A 20,576-nucleotide genomic window follows, 5' to 3' on the forward strand; every position below is an offset into this window, starting at 1 on the left:
GAATAAAATTTACATACATTCATTTCACCATATTTGAACAATTTGGCAACAACTAGTTAATTCTTAGATGTGTCCACTGGGATTAGAGAGTAGTAGACAAGAGAAATTCAATCCAAGTGTTTGACTATATAGTAGAGGTGACAGCACAATGCAAGCAACCAGTAAAAGAAGCCTGATATTATCAATAAATATAGAATAATGGGAAACATAGTTTAAACAACCCTGTCTTTGTATTATTGCCTTTGAAGATTCTTATAATGTTTGTACTATAATGTGAAATATTCTTAGGAAACGAAATCTGCTTAAACTATATACATACATAGATACTAGTTGATCACTGATATAGATATAGGTTTGTTAAACTATGGAATAGTAAGTGCAGTCAACGAACAGTTGGTCCTTAGGAGCATTTTTGTAAAACTTTCCCTACGAATTTGAAAAGACATGATTTTCATTGTCATGTGGATGCTTGCTGTTTTTTGAGTTTATCTATACAGTGTTACAAACATACTAGGAGTGAATTCAAGAGGGCCATATGTGACTCGTATGTTGGTAACTGCTTACTGATTAACTTACAAGCAATGTCATAATCCATGTAATCAGTTTTTTACTTGTAACAAAATCTCTACCCATATGATACATTCAATCTGTTGATAGACATTACCTTACTAGTCTTCTGCTAAATTCTTTATAACTCATTGAAATAATGGGATACTCTAGGAGCATTCAACATAATAGGAAGTACTTAGTTCACACAAATTTCTGAAGCTATACTATAATAATCATCAACCAAATAAAAAAAACATGCAGTTGGACATTATGAACAGTCATAAATTAACCGTCAGTTAGCCAGTTCACTATAGTGATCAGAAAAATTTTAAATCCAAGAATCTTTGTTTGTTTGCGACAATATAGCAGTATAGCTGAACAGACTTGACTCAGAAACGAAATCCTTTAGGCCATCTAGATGTGACCATCTGACTTCAACAGTCAACTGATCCATCTCTCCACCTTCAGAAATTGATGAAGTATAAGTGGCCAGGAACTAATCAGCTTACTGTGACGAAATTAAACAGTTTTACAAATAAATGTTGAAAAGCTATTTGCAGAATTCGCTAATTAAACTGAATACATAAACTGACAATCAAATTCATTTACCCGTATCTTGCAAGTGTAAACTGAATATGTTTGAATGCTGAACTTTAACTCACTTCATCGGTTTTTTTAAGGTAAGTATAATTTAACATTAGAGAAGAGTAATGGAATAGTACTGAAATACTGTCAAGTCACTGATAAAATTATTTATAAATTACAAGATATAAATACTGAAAAGAGAAGCTGACAAATCACAATTAATTAAAACTGCAAAAAACAAGTGGTCAAGTGCATGATTTGAAATTAATCACGTATGGTTATAAATGCTAGGTGCTTACCTTGATTTATATGTAAATTACATGACTTACAAAACAAAACATTTAACATATAACAATTTCCAGTTTAGGGCTTGTGGAGATTGTTAAGTTTTTGATTGAGATCATGAACCGACTGATGTTTACTTATTTACGCTGTGTTTTCCTAAGCTGACTACTTTATCAATAAATTTTCAGCAATGATGAAATGCATAAATGTTTAATTCAGTTGGTAGATAGGACTATAATACTAAGTGTCGATAAGTCCCCACACCTGGATTTCATGGTGTTTACACCATAGATTTAAAAAATGGACAACACATAATGCTAGTATGCAATCGAATGATATATTACTTACCCTGGTGATCCTGAGTATAAGTCTATGTCCAAAATATCCAAACTAATTCGCTGATATGGAAGCCCAATTAACTGATATACACAGAGAAGATTGTTAGGTTGGTAACCTGGGTAGGTAGGTGAAATTAATTCACCAGATATTTCATCTAATTTAGTCATATCTCCATTTATGTTAGGTTTAGCAATATGATCTGCTTCAATACGAAAACGACAGTTACTACTAGTTATGGTGGAAGTAGCAGTAGTATTGCCAGTACTAGTAGTAATGTCATCTTCAAATGGTATATACAATTCAGAGGAAGAAACAGCCTTACCAGGATAGAATGCATCTGCAAACACAAACATGTAGGAAAAAACAACGATAAGACAAAACGAATATTTTATGTCTTTTAAAACAGTTTGTTTAAAAGCGAAGACTATTCAAGCTTACAATGGTTTTTATTTAACCATCGGGCAAACCTACCAAGATATTTAGAGACAATTCTAAAACTATTAATGAACTTCTATTTCTTGTAGTTCTTTTGAAAAGTCGTATTCAGGATGTTTTTTGTCTTACAAATAATACCATTTATGTCATAATAGACATATTCAACTCCAAGCAGAATTTTACCACCTGCTGTTTTTTAATCGTTGTACTATTATAATAGTATCACATGCTTCTGGAAAGCTTTTCATTCAGATTATCACATGGAAATACTGTAGTTTCTTTCTGCTCTGAGTAATTGTAATAATGCTAATAATTTCAATAGCATACATTGTTGCCATTGTTACACTTAATTTTCCAGCACCAGCTGCTGTTGCTGTCAGTGTTCAAGTATCTGGAGGTAAAGATTAAACCTATGTTTTAAATGTTTGGCTGAATAAAGTGTATTATGATACTTCGTAAAATTCAGTAAGTAAATAAACCAGTTTTATTTAATTTAAATTTAAAGTACTTATGTTATTCTTTTCATAGTTAAATAGTAAATAGTATATTCATGTATAGTATATCAAAACACACAGAACAGCTGTTTCGTTTAAGCATGGAACTTCTTATTAGTATATACCATTGGCCAAAACGGGACCAAAACCTTTAGATTGTGTTACAGCATAAAACCAATGAATCGAATTTCAGTGATTCCCATTTTCAACTCCAGTCACATGTGGTGACATAATGCATGTCTCATCTAATATAATTGGAAGGAAGGGGTAATTCACAATTCTCAACATTCTTGAGTAACGAGTGAAATGACTCCATAATATAACTCTACTGAGAATGAGAATCCAATCGGTTTAAAGATTATATAAAACTTACTGGTTTGGTGACAACCTAAAGATGGTCACTTATGGTTCTACCACTGATGAATCAACAGTCAAATGCATAAAAAACGATTATGGATCAAGTTAGTTATGCTACCATGTGCGAAAAAAACTAGCAATGAAAACGCTTACAAGTAAAAGGTCTATCATTTTTACCTTGAGTGAAATACTTTTTTCAGAAGATCAGTGATGTAATCTGGTGAAGGCAAGATATTTTTAAAATACATTTTATTCATTTGAAATCTTTTGTTGATATTTATTTCACTGTCTATAATGACTAAGATAATTTTCATGTTCACGCTCCTTTCGAACGTGACACGTTTTAGAACAAAGATCACGAATTCAAGCTGTTATAAACAAGTTATTTGGTCAATGAAAGTTCAGTCGTTAATGACTTTCAGGTTGTTTTTCAACCTTCGTAATAAGTTATCTATAGAATGGTTTAAAGCCTGAGGAGAAATCTATTTAATATATAGTTAAATATTCTACTCTTGGTGCAATCATATTTTTCTAAAGGCTTTATTCAAGTAAACTATTCTAAAGATACTTTAGAAAATCAATCGAACAGTTAAAAACTGAAATTTAGAAGCAAGGTCGACCATTCGAACGATTCATTGCGTTTTATGCATATCATGGTACAATTACTTAAGTATGATATTAAGGCTTTCGTAGTTAACCACGAATATGGATAAACCATGAATAAGTGAGAAAATAATTCAAGTAAATGATTGTGTTTTATTAAATATGACAATAATCTTTTATGTATTACATAAAATAAAGCATAACGCTAATAGCAAGTTATATTTCCAGTGTTTGTTAGGTACTAGTAATTAATGACTGAAAAGGTAAGTTAAGAAATATTGAACAAAGATATACGGGTGTATATGTTATGCTGTTTTCTGAGAAATAATAAACCAGGTTTCACTATTTGTTTGACAGTTGAGTCTCAAATAAACTGTAGAAAATTGGTTATTGTCTTGGAGGAAATAAAATATCATTAACTATGAGACTGGTGATAAATTGAAAAAAATTTGTTTTATTTAAAGGCGCCTGTCTTCCAATAGTTAATCAGAAAACTTTGGCTAAGAATTTTTGTTTCAGCGAATTCTATTTAATCTGTTTTCAAAACTATTAGAAAAATGTATTTCCTGTCTAAAAAGAATATTTACTCAACCACAACTGAAAGCAGAAGGCATAATGTTTTTAACTTTCTTATACTTAATTTGCTACGAAAGTATGTATATAACGAGAATACTGTGTATGTTATTCAAGAGTTACTTAACAAGGCAACTGAACAAATACTTTTTTATGGAATAAATATAATACGACTAGCAGTAAAATCCAGGACGCATGTTTCGTCCTGTTTAAGACTTCCTACCTGGGTGTACCTGCATCCCAGAGGTGATTTACCCTCCAGGACTTGAGCTCAAAACGAAATGCTCGTCCCAAATTCTACTGCTCGTCACTTCCCATCTATCCTACGTTAACTTGTGTCATAATGACCAAATTGAGTAATCTGTACAGGATATATATATGCCCATCAAGACTGATAAAATGTCAGTTAAAATATCAAGCTACTTCCGTGATATTTTAATGAATTCCTTGAGAAATTTGATTTGAATATACCTCTGTTTTTTAATTACTTTTTAATTCAATTATTCTCCAACTTACTTATTTATCCTGGTCAGACTGAATCCTATGGTTCTATTTATTTTTTTGAATACAGTAAAAAGACTAAAATTATTTAAGACTATTGAAAAATGTTTGTTTTTACGTTGTTGTTTGGCCCTTTATATCGATTGATCGTGAGGGATGAGTGAAGTGATTAATAAGTAAGGTACATTTTTAACCTTTTTTGTTAGTGTTTCTAAAACTAAACCAACTAAAATAAAGAATGATTATAATCTTTGAGTTACTAAGGGAATAACTGAGATTTGATAAGGATAGATAGACGTATGAGTAGAATGTACATCTTTACAATAAAACACTTTAATATCACAAAGCAAACTAGAAAGCTTAAATTACAAGTTTTATATTAGATTCACTTACACTGATTCAGAATCACATATGTATGTGTTTTAATGAAAGCAGACATTTAATCAAACAAGATATTCATACAAACTGTGAGTGTTTTTAATTTATATACTAATATGTATCGTCTGTTGATCAAACAAACGTTTACTCACACAATCATCTGAGTGAACAGAATCATGTTATCACTCAGATGAGAACAAATGTACATTTTTGACTAGTGCGTTGTATTCACAATCATTTTATTTATCATAAAGTATATAAATGACTTCAGGCTTGGATATGCTGGTTGAAGTCCAAATCCTGACTTATTCTACTGTAGATATGAAAATGTCTGTTTACAAGTACAAGTCGACTTTAAAAATCAACAAAAATCCAGTCAGTGTTATTGATCTGCGGTGTTCACTCAAGATTTTGCCAGCTAATAGGCTTATTATTTTCATCTGAAGATTAAAACTAACTGTCGTAGGGCAACCATAAAAGTAAACTGACGTCCAGAATCAAGTACTTATTCAAATTACCGTCAAACGATCCCAGCGATTGCTGAAATATTTCTGAGTATATTCTAGCAAAGCCATTTGAATATCTAAAGTTGAGAAATGAGAGTAGCTAAACTTTTAGTGAGACTAATTTCAAGTGTAATATTTCTAAGCCTTGATAATAAATTACCATAAATTCTCAAAATAATTTCACCCACCTCCAGTATAGATCAATCTCGTATTCCTATGTACATAAGACTACAGATACATGTGTTTATTTGAGGAAAAACGAACAGTTGATAACTGATTTAAGAGTCGATTCTTGTTCAAATTTTCTATATATTTCCAAGTTACCCGCTATATTACATTATTATTACTATTATTATTATTATTATTATTAATGGCTTTATTCAATATTGTATTTTGGTACAATATAAAAATTATCAGCACAGGGTATTTCAACAAGTTTGTTACACACAAAAAACAGAAACAAAGACAAAAAAGGGAAGGAAAGGTTTAAAAAAAGAAATCTGAAAAACTGTACAACTTTTCAAATTAGAGACATGTTAAGAATGCAGGTTATTGACTAGGTTAACTCTGAAAACCTGTTCGTCACAGAGTATATTTGCTAGGCAAGGTATTATAGAACTTTTATACTTTTGCTTGCGTGCATGAATTTTAATGTAATTACGTCTCGTTATACCAGAAGATATACAAGTAGAAAGATAAGAGTGAAGGGGATGGTTAGTATCTGATAAAATAACACCTACCAGGAGTTTGCATGACTTTAGATGTCTATCCACAACCATATTAATTATGGACTCGAAAGATTCACCACACATCTTGCTAACCGCCTTCAGCACTCTCCGTAATACAGCAAAATCTTTTCTCAAAAGCCCAGGAAAGAATAATGGAGAACAGTAAAGAATAATAGGTAATATGCAATAATTGACAAGTTGTAAGAGTAAGTGACGGGTAGTCCAAAGAGCATGCAATCTCTTTATGTAGTAAGTCAGACGGAAAACCTTCATCGATAACGATAAAACGTGAGAAGACTAAGAGAGATCAAACGAAAAGGTAACACCAAAGTAATTGACCTTCGATACTGTGTTTATCAAAGAGTCTCCAATGGCACAAGCATTATGGGATCTCAAAATGGTGTTTAGATGCCGTTCATGTCTCATGCTAAAGTTAACAGTTTGACATTTAGACGGATAAAGTATAGGACCATTACCAACAGACCAACAATCAATACGAGACAAAAAACTCATTCATTACTATGGGATGTAAAGAGGAAGAGATAGACATACATACAGTGAGATCATCGGCATATTTCACAAAAGTGTTTTCTGTGGAAGATGGCAGATCATGCGGAAAAGAAGAGAAAAGAAATGGTGAAAGAACAGCTCCTTGTGGTACACCTTCATGAGACAGTAGAGACTCTGAACACTTTCCTCCAAGCACAGTGTACTGGTCCCTTCCAGAGAGGTAGGAACATAGCCAGTTGGTTATCCAGCTGTCAGTGTTGACGCTGATTAACTTGTTAATTAAACGTTGTCTTGGTATAGAATCGAAAGCTGAAGTATAGTCCAAAAAGCACATCGAACATACTTCTTACCCTTTTCTAAGTTGAACACTATATTGTGATGCAGAACAGCAACAGCATCTAAGATACTTCTTTTGCATTTGTAAGCAAACTGATACGGATCAATATGCTCTTTTATCGCAGGCTGAAGTGGAAGTATTATTAATTTCTCCATTGTTTTGAGGAAGGTTGAAGTTATTGCAATAGGTCTAAATTTCACATTCTTATCACCAGATACTTTCTTAGGTACATGGATTATCTTTATCTTTCTCCACATTTTCGGTATGAGATTAGATGAGAAGGATCTGTTAAAGATAGTCGTGGATGGATAACATGGGACGTCAGCACATTTTTTTAAAAAGGAGGTTTAGGATACCATCAGGTCCTAAACATCGGGATGAATTACGTGAGTGAAGACATCTTCGGACATCAGTTTCAGTGAAACTAGGAACACAGCTATTCTTTAAACCTGTGGATGAAGGGAGCATTACATCAGATGACTGACGTACAAAAAACTTATTTAAGTCACAAACATTCAGCTGGCTATCGCTCCTAATCTGTCTAAATTTTACATACTGTAGCTAAAAGTCATCTGTCAATCTCGTTTCTCGATTTAAAAAATTCATTCAACTTAGTTGTTTAGAATGTCGTAAACAACAGATTAATAATAATAATTACCTAATACAGAAATAAATGTCACTCTCACAAATAATATAATGAACTTCAATGTAAATCACATTCTATACATCACCGCTTATTATTTATAAATCTTAACTGATCATGCTGTGATCAAGTATGCAAGTTCACTAGGAATTTACGCGAATCCTTTTACTTAAGCCTAAAACAAGTACCCTAAGTCAAACGAAAGAAATTTATCAGTACTAAACAATTGGGCCTTTATTTACTAATGTGAATTGAACGGGTGAATTTTAAGTTTTTTTCATATCTGATTATGAAAATTTAGAAATGAGTTCACCTACTTAAAAAGACATCAAGTTAATAAATAACACAAATGATATTAACTAACGGTCAATAACACTGTGTATTGAGCGTTAGAGTACATGTCTTATGTAAAAATCAGGTGAACCCTGAACTTGGGATAAATTTATTAATTTATATCCAAAAACGTTTAGTATCAGTTGTTTAATTCCTGAATAACTAAAAACAAAGCACTGTTTTCAACAAGGTTTTGAGTATGGGGTAGGCGTTTCAGCCATTCGGACACTTTAGAAGCGTGAATATTAGCAATATTATGAATAACAGGAAGCTCATTGAGTGGTAATTTACAAAATTCAAGCATTATCATTTTATGCTTAAAATATATTTGGCCGCACGGTTAGAAGAAAGTCTGTAAATAGTGAAGTGAAACATTTAAACATTTTTGGAAGTAGTATATGTGAATGCTTGTCAATAACACAATAAGGTAGCATACTAACAAAAACAAAAAATAACTTTACGTAAATCATTTTTTCCATAGTGATTAATAACTTTCTGCATCTCTCTGTACATACCATTCATAGTCAATCTAATCACAAGGTTTGCTACGATACTGTGATGTGATCGAGTCAATGTTGGCTAATTGGAAAATATTGACTGATAATTGTGGGTTTTATGTGTACTTATCATTACTCATTGTATGACCCTTAGGATAGGTCACAGTTTGATGATAAAGTAATGGAATATCTTTCATGTGTTATGCGACCCGGCATTAGAGTGTATTTTGCATTACACAACCAGATTACTTCTTAGTCAACAGGTTTATATTTGCACAGAACAACATAGTACGGACTGCATGTTTGAAAAATTAATCCAATAGTATTTCTAATCAGTTGAGATTTCAACAAATTGTTGTTTATAGCATTGACTACAACCATGAAAAAACCAGACTTGGCTGCTTCAAACAACAAAATTTATTTTGATCGTTCGATGCTCAACTTCCTTCTGAGCACCCTTAAACATATAACATGAATTTCTCGTTAACGTTAAACGCTATACATCAAGCTAGTGTAACAAATTAACAAAACAAAAACACTGTTATTAAGCTTACCATCATTAATAAATTCGAATGTTCCGTTGAAACCGAATATAATGGATTTTCCAGTTGTATACCAGGGATTTGCCACTTTTTCTAACTCTGAATAAAAATCCAATACAATCTCTCTGTGTAAACTAATAAATGTGACAGAGTTGGTCGCTAGATAATCACCACAATATCGGCCCAATAAATCTGATTTATCTAATACGGAAGAATAAACAGAGGCTGAAAATGGTGTTGTTGTGTGTAGTTCATTAGATGATGATGATGATAAAGAAGAAGAGGCTTCAACAAGTATTGCAGCTTGTCTATCCAAATCTAGTGTTGACGAAGCAACATCAATATACACATCCAAGAAGTCGACTGAACAACTGTTAGGAATAACAGTGGGAGAAAAATAGAAAAAGGGGTATTTATCTAAGTTGTTAAATAGCTTAAAGGTTCTGCAGAAGGGAAAACTAAATATTCAGCAAAATTATGAGTCGCCTCGTTAAGACATTTTTTGTTACTTAGTTTTGTCACTTAGTTTTGGGATCTTTCTCTTCTAAAATCTTCGCATTTATACCCAGAGTAATTGTATAACCTGAAATTCTCATTTAGTACTACTTGATTACTATCTATGATAACCTGGTACTGGATTCTGGGGAAAAGGTGATTGAAGGATTCTGCCCATACATTGATATTAGAATATAGGGTTATAAACAAGAAAGATAAAGACTTTAGAGTGAAACCATCCAGATCAGGTCAATACCATCGAAAGCAATCAGATGACACACAAATTTTCACCATGATGTTTAGAAGGGAATTCATGTAGCATTCAAGCAAAATCAAATTTCATTAGTTATTAGAATGAAAAGGAAAACCATCTTAGCACTTGACTCTAAGCCATACAATAGCGGATCTAGACAATGTTCAACAGATCACTTACTGCTATCTGGAAATGGCCCTAAATTATGAATTGATAGGTGATTAGTTGGCTTTTAATATGTGATTTATTTTTGTAACACATGAATAATCATTTACTCTAGAAACTCATCCAAGCATGTGTTTGGTTAAGCAGCATTTACCTAAACTAAATGATCACTTTATTTTACACACAATGAAGGAAATTTCATCAAAATCGGGATCTTTACTTAGCCAACGTTGTTAACCACAACTGAGTACTCACTAGCTAGAATTTCTATTAGAAAATCGAAAGCTTTGAACAAAACGGAAACTCATCGGTAACATTAAATGGAGACTATAAGGTTAGTTGGAGTTGCAGGTGTGGGTTTTTACCCCAATAGTTTTGGAAGATATTGAGTTTATTCGATATTCATCCTCATTCGTTACAGTTGGCGCTCACTGTTTCTGAGCACTGAACCACAATGATACAGTTATTTAGTGTTCATTGGTTCTCAATGGTTCGTGATAAGAAAAACTTATAACTTGTACAATATCTCCACAAATCCAATCCTAATGTTATAGCTTATACCGGGCATGTAATGAATCAAAGTTTATTATCTAAAACAAATTTTATTATCATTTCAGTTTTCAAGAATTAGAAGTATATTTCGCAATCCATAACATTAAAAATGATGATTAGTAATTTATCACTACTTTTTACATAATAGTAATTAATAAATTTCTTTTCAAACTATAGGCAACTAATGAGAAACTAATGACGTTAATTAATGAAAAGATATGTCTATATTTAATGTTTTTCGAGTTAAGATTATAAGGATTGCAATAATCTAATATTAACATTTGTTCGTCAGAAAGTTGAAGTACTCATAAACAAATAAGAATTATTTATCTGTATATTGCATAGTTTACACACGGAAATTATCGCACATTTTCATCGAAACCATACTTCACTTCTCATATTTAGTTGGACAGGTAAGATTTTAAAATTGTTTTAAAAAATTAGTGATTGTACAACACAACAAGATTAATGCCGAATAATATATTTAACAATGATCAATAAATTCTAGTTCAAGCGTCCGCATAACACTCAACTATGAAGTTTTGCCTGAGCCCGAGAATGTCGCGCTTATGATATTTAGAACATCATAACCCTTTTTTTACCGTAACTGGAGTTAAAATATTAAATTTAGCTCACGAGAGCCTATCGCTGTAGGTAAAAAAATATCAATATATTGGTGTTGTCCACAAAAACTATGAAAGCTTTATGATTATATCCCCTAGATAGGATCACTCAACTTCAACAAACTCATACTCGAAACTACAGATTCTCTACACCATTTTAACTTGCTAAATCCAAGAAAGTTGTTTGTTTTAAAAACTCTCCCAAGTCATATCTGGGTTTGTGATAGTGTAACGAAAACAATTCTGCTGAATGTCTCAGTATTGGGAGATATTTGTTTTACAATGTCTACTTAGAAAAAATACATACAAATTGAGTGTAACTTAATCACAAAATTTTTTTATTTAAAATAATAACAAAAAATAAAATGAAAAGTACGTACAATAAATAATATTCATAAAGAAATAACACACTGTTAAGACACTTTTGGAAAGCACAATCAGTCAAGAATTTATTGGCTAATACTTTTTGAACACAACAGGGATAAGGTCTGATAACAACATAATATTCCTTGTTAATTTATTATTTTTACTTAAATATAATCCACTAGAAACACTTGCGAATAATAGATTATCGTGACTGCAATTGACCCTACATAGATGTGGGTGGGATAATGAATTTCGCAGCATAATCTTCCATACAACAATTCCATCAGTTTATTCAATTTCCTGCTGTGATGCATTTTAAAAAACACCAGTATATTTGTATTGTTATTAAAAACATTTTTCACGCCTATAAATTAGAATGTTATATAAGAATATTTATGAAGTTCGCTGAAACTTAGGGGACATTTTCGATTGAAGTTTTATAGCTGAAAAATCAATGAAGGACAGGTATCATTGGTCATACATTTTAACGTATACATACATGATTCAATATACACTTCCTCCTTTGTACGCTATCAAATCCATGAAATCTAATATCGCTATAAAAGTGTATTAGAATGGTCCACATAATTTGTTCCCAGTTATGACTAGTTATCATCTATCATTCAACTTAATTAATGCAGAATAATGATGGAAATCATTGTGAATTAGATCAACTCCCCAGTATAAAACCAAAGAATGAACACTGTTAGAATAATGAATGAAATGAATCATCTCTAACAATAATTTATCAAAATATCTTTATATCCTGGATTAGCTAAAAGGAGTAAATCAATTTAACACATAGAACATTTTACTTATTTTTGACATTTTACAATTGTTGGTAGGTCAGTAGATGATATAATATTCACACGAGTACAGGAGGTAAGCTCTGGTTTAGCTGACTTTTGCTAGCTGTTGCGCAAATAATAGGCTACAATACGTACATATTACTTAATCATCTAATCTAGAGCACACTGTAGCTGCGATACATGATTTTTGAAGATGCCAGAAGGATCCAATTATATGATTAGAAAAGTCCAGCTGATAGTAGGTAAATATTCAAAGACATGTATAGTGACACCCGATTGACTTTTTTATTAGATAATTCTTAGATTATTTTCTTCATAATTAATTGATAAGATGGATAATAAGACAATCCATGTATTAAAAAAAGAAGAATATGAGTGATAGAATTATGTTCTTTCACAATAAGCTATTGATTAACCTTTCAATATCTGTTTCTCGTTCACATTATTTCAGTTTAGTCGATTACAAAATAATAAAGAACTACTGGAAAACTATAAAATCAATAATAATTGATGAACTAACCTTGGCATATCACCCGATAAAACAAAGTGATCAAATTTAATATGAACTTTCTCACCAACATCCGCTATAAAACGATAAACACAACGTGTCCCAGATTCATATGATTTGGGCCATTTTGGTGAGGTGAATATACCTTGTTTTATTAAGTGCTTTCCGTTTCCATCTTCGTTGTTACTGTTAGAAGTTATATCGTTTTCTACTCGTTTCTCCGCTGAATTAAGTGCGGAGCTTCGAAGTAAAATTTCTCCAGTACCAGGAGTACAAGTGTATCCACTGATTATAGGAATAAGCAAAGTGATAAAAACTGAAAAGAAAATATATGCAATTGAAAAATACGAAATGTCTGATTTGAAAAAACTCATTTATTAGATTGCTTTAAGTCTAAAGATGGTTTAGGGTGAGACTATAATTTATGGATGACCTTTGAGCGACGCTAAAATAACCTTGAGAATATCCCCTAATAACTAGGACTAAATGAGGGTTATAAACCAGTGCAATGAACCAGAATTATGATTTATAGTTAACGGTTAGGGTAAGGAATTAGATTTAGGGTTTTCATCACGAACTGACATAAGCTGAAATGCCAAAATGCTATTTAGCCAAATGGATGAATGAAATCGCACCAAAATCCAATACTTGATTAGTTCATCCGTAAATTATAGTCTTTCCTGATTAAGGTTATGAAATCAATTATTATTACTTATTGAAACTGCAATTCTTACTAAAGTCACTGATGAGTAATAATCATCAATCTGACTTCATATTTCCAAACCATATCCCCACTTTTATGTTGCTTTGATTGTAATTGTTTTGGAGGACATGTACATTCTGTCTTATATGAAATTATTCGCTGATGATAATCATTATCAACCTCCAGTTTAACAATGAAAAGTGAAATAATCGGAAGCATATATATATCACCTAACTCATTCGGACAGATATATCATAAACTTATTTTTCGGTCATAAAATAATCAATATTGAAGGTAAAAATGTATTCATGTAATGCCTGATTTATAAGTAACTCTTCTAATAACATGATCTATTACACAGTTTAACCACGTGAACATTAGCAAACGCTTTTTATTGACCGTCCAATGACTATTGAAGCCTGTAGATCAATATGATCACTGATATATAGTGCGAATTCCTCTTATTGAAAACATCCCGTTTATAGGATATCTTACACAAAAGGCACATAACAGAATGTTGTAGAAATTTGGTAACAAGTTTTTTACAAACAACTTTATTAGAAAGTTCAACAAGAAGGACATTTATACATTCTTCACACCGTTCTCCTAAAAAACTAATTAATTTTAGTGTGTTTATCGATGCCCGTTTTAGTAATGTCTGACATACTGTCATTTGCTATTAAGAGAGTAAGAGAGAGAGAATGAACGGGAGAAAAACAATCAAAACTAGTAGATTATGTTCCCATCAGCAATCACGCAATGAATAGTCAAATAGGAAGAGGAATTGTTGTATAGAAAATAGATAAAGAACAAATGAGGATGAAGAAACGATGAACATAATAAGGAATTAAATCAGATTTCACCAACTTTATTACAGTCTGGAAATTCGATCTAAATAAATTAGATTACGTTTACGTCAGTACAGTATTCATTATTATCACTTCGACAAGAACAATCAAATACAAAATTTCAGATATTTCAGTAAATGATTTAATGATGGATATCCAATATTGATGTCAGAGATCAAAATTTATGAGGTCAGTTAGTTATTTTTTATGGTAGTAAAATGTATCACCTTTAAAAGTACAAGAATATTAGTCTTCAACATCAAGTGATGCTGAAAACTCTGTTTTTCAACCTGCATAATTAACAGGTTATCTGCCTAATCTTAGGAGTAGTATTCGTGTGCTATTTAACAGAAGTGATCCTTACAGAAATCTAACATTGAATAAACTAGAATTCTTGCAGTTTTAAAGTTTGATCCTAATACTTAATGTGTAAAATATTTTATAATCATTCAGAAAACAACTTTTCCAAGGTGTAGCACCAAAAAACTCTAATCGTCTTTTTACTTACTATTTATTTCAGTATCAGTTTAGACAACGGAATTTTCGTGAATAAATATGAAATCTAATAATAATATGATTAGGTGGAAGTGTTTGTTATAGTTATTCAGTATTGATATAGATAAAAGATTAGATTACCCTCATGTTTTGCACTGATCGACAAGCAACACTTATTTACTTTTTATAAATACAGATGTTACTCAATGAACTTAAAGTTATTATATTTCTGATAACTCACATTTCACCTTAATTTCAGTCGTTTTATTAAACCTGTGTTGTCGTACATTTTCTGCTCTGTATCTGTTATTTATGTAGATAAAGCTTAGGTTGATGAATATAGAAAAGTATAAAGTGCTGCATATTGATAGTTTTTTGGCTTTTAGCTCAAAAAGACAAAACGGTAAAATGTTGGTGCATATCATATTTGATTTCTGAATAATTGATGCCTGAATTATTTCTATCAACTACTTTTACACGTTTACGATGAATTACTAGTGTGGATGTTTGGAGGAGGAGAGAATGCACTTACTGAAACTAGAAATATATTGGCCTAAGCTTGGCCTAAAATCTTTCGCCTTTGATATTTAGAAGAAATTAAACATTTGACAGTAGTGAGAATGATTTTATTCAGAGTTTTACTAATAGGGATAGAGTTATTTAGAACGTATCGATGCTTTTTTAACAAAATCCACTGTTACCAAATATCGTAGATGCAAATGGATGTCTAGGAGAAAAGTATATAATAATTAGATGACAACAAACAAATCCATTTAAAAATGAAAATAATCGATCATCGCTCCCAAAGAATACTGTTCTCCAGGTTGGAGATAAATCACTCTTCTAGAAGAGGAGCGAATGTATATATTCAATTCATTTTAATGAAAGTTAATGAAAAAAAAAACATTGATGTCTCGAAGAAATTAATAACAGGCTTTCCACCATACCGTGATGTGTGCTTACTTTTATCTACAAAACTGGAGTTTATCACTTTGTTATTATAAATAGATAACTGATTTAAACAAAATAACACATACACACAGAGACAAATACTTTTAAACGAAGAACCGATGCATTTTTACTATTCTATCAATTATTGGAACGCTATAATGTTGTTGTTTTTTCTCAATCATTGTTCATGTATAATAACTACAAACCCCTGTCTCAATTGATTAATTACTATATAGTACAAGGTAAAAAATTAGTTGATTATGATACCCAGAAAGGGAAATAATACTGATAAAATTGTGAGATCTAGTATAGATTGATTCCCTTCTTACTAGTATATAACCCAATAAGTTGCCAATAGAACTTGATGTAAAAATTTGGATGTCAGTCCTATTTCCACTCGAGACGGGTAAAAAAGAAATTTCTGATAATGAAAAATTTGAAAGACTAATGACAATTAAACTTATGGGAAATTAATAGCCAGAGATTAATTCAGACTACACAGTTGCTTTCCATTTCATCTACTAAAGTAAAAAAATATAGTGCAAGGATACTAGTAGTTCGCCTTCACGATACAGCCCTAGGTCAGTGAGATCGAACCAAGTACATCTAAAACTGAGTAGCAGTAGGTAAATCATCTTTTAGATTATTAGACATGTCCCATCAAGTAGATTTTGAATTATTTAACAGATTGAACTCGGTTAACTTGTGATAGTTTTTCTACATAATATATTTTGTTTAACATCCATTCACTGAGCATTAGCTGACACTATAATGTCACTGGAAGTTTATAAAAGTATTTGCAAGATAGTGTAGACAGGTTTAAGTTCATAAAGAAAGAAAAATTCTCATTACATGCACTAAGTGAATAGCCATTATAAAGAAGAATATCTTGCGATGGTTTCCTGTATACCGTCTAAAATGATGACAAAATGTTTCAAATAATTGTTTAAAACATGTTTCTTACATTTATATGGTACAACTTCGTGGAGTTGGTTGTCAAAATAACATTCCGTAGCAAGGTGTTGAATTTTTTTACGGTTTATTAAAGGAAATGCAGACACTTTTGGGTCGAAAACAGCAACAAACAAGTCTCACTGGCCAGTTTTTTGCGTTCCTTGCAGTAGATAAACATATGATTTAGAAAACTTCTGGGTTTAATTACGAAAATTATGGATTTTGGTAACTAACCAATTTATAATTTGTAAAATGGATGTTGTTTGGGTTGAAGTTTGATTTTGTCATATTACACCAAATAATTTGGTTTATTGACATAATTATCAAGATGACTAGATAAGATCTTTCTTATCAATTAGACTTGTAGATTTACACTGAGCTTCGCTACTTCATGTTGAATTGATCGCTTTTCGTAAATAACCTAAATAACAAAATATTACTTACTAGATGGTTTTTGTGCCTTGCATTATTATTTATCAGAGGTTACTGGTAAATGATATTACCTACGTCCTATTATAATCGGCATTAAAGTATAAGTACCTACTGAACCTTAGTTAATGCCAGTTAGACAGTTTAAAAACGTGAGCAGATTATATTAATTATATTAATGAATGATATTTTGACGGAATTAGATTAGCTTGAGACTAGCATTCCATATCCAAGATATGATAATGACTAAAGAAACGATAATTAACCAACCTCAGCCTATAATAAAGATTCCAAATAACGATACATGATTTATTATGTTCAATGAATTAAAATACAAATACACAATGAAACAGCTGGAAAATTAGTATATCGCATAATGATATATTATCTGTAAAGCAATTTAAATTGATTGGTATATATTCAAAAGTAATTATCTGAATTTACGGTTACTTTATTCCAAGAAAAAGTATTTTGTTACAGTTTGTAGTAACAAGAGTGGGTTTGGAAAACTATTAGTAAGTCTAAAACCAGAAAATCATTTCATAAAGCAATAAAAATAAAGGAATGTACATTGAATAAAACTAAACGTGAATGTTAGAGACATTGGATCCTCATTTATATTCTTATATTAAATTAACTTGTATAGAACTATTGTATTCCTTGATTATAAAAATTAAGAATTCACGAAAGAGTTAACAAAAATGATTCAAGCATTTTAATTTGAGTTACAGTTATTATTGGTAATTTCAAAATATTGACGGTCGACTTGATGAGTTGATCTAAAATAGAACACCATTGAAAACCTGGAAGCAGTGAACGGCCATTTCGTTCTAGTATGGAACTTCTCAGTAGTGCGTGTTCATGATCCCGTACACCAGATTCGGACCCAAAACCTTCGGTTCGCACGCGAACGTTTAACTTCTAGACCACTGAGCCGGCATCCAACAGTGTTAATGTCTAACTTCAACTAATCTATGAATGACTAAGCAACCATTCTTCCATTGTCTGAGGTAGATACCTGTCTCCACTCGACACAGACTGAACTCCACTGGTCATGGTTTCTCACTAGAACTCCGAGAATTCCCTTCACGAAGCTAGTAATTAGTGAGCACATGGTAATTATCAGTATGGGGTTGTGGAGATTGTTAAGTTTTTGACTGAGATCCCGCGTGCGGGACCGTGGATGAACACTGCCGAGGAGTCCAATACTAGGACGAAATGACCACCCAGTGTTCCCACATTTTCAATGGTGGTCTACTTTACATCGATTCATCAATTCAACTATTAAAATTACTACAGTCTCCACAAACCCCATTCTGATCATGATCTTGCGCAAACATTCATCCATTGTCTCAGGTGGATAAATGTCTTCACCCGTCATGGATTGACTTGAAATAGCCAACGTTTATTTCCTATTACGAGGAATTTAACGACGTTTTCTTGAAGTTTTACATTATAGTCTGTAATAACCGAGTGTTACTAAACAAAATTTTTGATAACCGTAACTTTTCTATTCAAATCAAAATACAATTTTTCTTCAATTGTAGAAAATCTGACAAAGAAGCTGGACGAAATAATTCAGCATATTCAAATTCTCTCGAAGACGTTTCGGAACAAGATATGAATAGTGATATGTGTCAGTTGGCACGATGATGAAAAAGAGATTTGCCCCACCAAAAAACGTTAATCTTTAAGAATTCGCGCAAAATAATTCATCTTTAAATATGTAATCATCTGATTGCAGCCTCATAACATTTTTGTCCTAAAATATTTTTATTTTGAGTACAAACTTGGCTGAAATTCTCCATTTTTTGCTGAGAAATATCCAAAAGTTTGTAAACTGACAAGGTGGTGTTATTATGTCGAGTTTTGGAAGAAAATTTAAAAATTTCAATAAAAATGTTATCTGGTTAGGATGGGTAATAAAGTCGAATCTTTACTCGACTTGCATCAAGTTATTCTTCCTTACCAAACTGACGAAGTTTATAACAACCGGATTTCGAAGTAGATTACTCATCTGATTCTTTTTAATGAGATTGTTTGCATAAACATTAATTATTCTATCATAAAATTCGTGATTGCATATTAATTCTTTGGATTTACGTTTTAAAATGCTTATTGTCAGTATGGGGTTGTGGAGATTGTTGAATTTCATTGAAATGATGAATCGGTCTAAGTTAAACAACCACTGAAAACTTGGAAGCATCTGACGGCCGTTACATCCTAGTATGGGAATCTTCAGCAGTGTGCAACCAGGAATTAACCCAGGGTCTTCGGTCGAACTTAGATCGGCTCACGATTTCCATGGAATTTAACGATCTGCACAACCCCATACCGAAAATTATTATGTACTCACCAGTGACTAGCTTTGTGAGAAAATTCTCAAAGTTCTGGTGAGAAGCCGCGACCATTTAAGCTAAAAAGTACTGGATGTGTGACAGTGACCCATCAAAGACAATAGTAGATGGTCATGCAATGTTTTGGATTGACTGAAATCGGATTTTCACACTGTTGGGTGCCAGCTCAGTGGTCTAGAGAGTAAGCCTTCGCCTGCAAAACCAAAGATCCTGGGTTCGTGTCCCGCGTGCGGGATTGTAGATAGGCACTGTTGAGAAGTCTCATACTAGGACGAAACAACCATCAAGTGCTTCCAGGTTTTCAATGATGATCTAACTTAGATTGGACTATGATTTCAAAGAAACTTATTTTAATTTTTCAAAATAGTTTCTTTCTAAACGGAAACTTTGAACTGCACAATCTAGTGTAAGTTCTTCGAAAAGAATATAATATAGTTTTAAAATTAAATCGATGGTCTTCCAACCCTTTTAACACAGGTCCATATTGCAAATTTCCTTTAAAAAACGCTATTTTGCTACTGTACAGAGTTAAATGTAAAAGTAACTATGCATAAGACATAAGTTGAAAATCATAACAGTTATCTAACTCAAAGTTTATAAATTTTCTTTTATAAACCGATTTATCAGCTTAACCACAGTTTCGATATATAAGTATGTAAAAAGTGTGCCTTATCGACAATCCCTATTTTATTCCATTGCATTTTTTTACTCACAAATATTTGATTGAACTTTTGAACCTCGAGAAAAAGATTTAGGAAGATACGTTTGCTTTATTGAATTAGTTGCAAACAACCAACACCGGTATAATTGTTCAGTCATTCTTCATCTTCATGAAACATGATATAGTATGAACGTCAGATAACTGGGAAAACA

General features: G+C 31.8%; 1 protein-coding gene across 1 annotated transcript in view; it reads right to left on the reverse strand.

The window, feature by feature from the left end:
• The window catches only part of MS3_00003259 (uncharacterized protein), a 63,586-nt gene that overhangs the window by 32,857 nt on the left and 10,153 nt on the right, over positions 1-20,576 (reverse strand). Inside the window, exons 2-4 of the mRNA XM_051211002.1 lie at positions 12,979-13,282; positions 9,208-9,566; positions 1,768-2,095 (exon numbers count right to left, since the gene is read on the reverse strand). Of these exons, the coding sequence (XP_051071031.1) occupies positions 1,768-2,095; positions 9,208-9,566; positions 12,979-12,986 (695 nt within the window). The 5' untranslated portion in view covers positions 12,987-13,282. The remainder of the gene's footprint in view (positions 1-1,767; positions 2,096-9,207; positions 9,567-12,978; positions 13,283-20,576) is intronic.

The sequence above is a fragment of the Schistosoma haematobium genome, chromosome ZW (assembly GCF_000699445.3).
Source record: "Schistosoma haematobium chromosome ZW, whole genome shotgun sequence".
Lineage (NCBI taxonomy): Eukaryota > Metazoa > Platyhelminthes > Trematoda > Strigeidida > Schistosomatidae > Schistosoma > Schistosoma haematobium.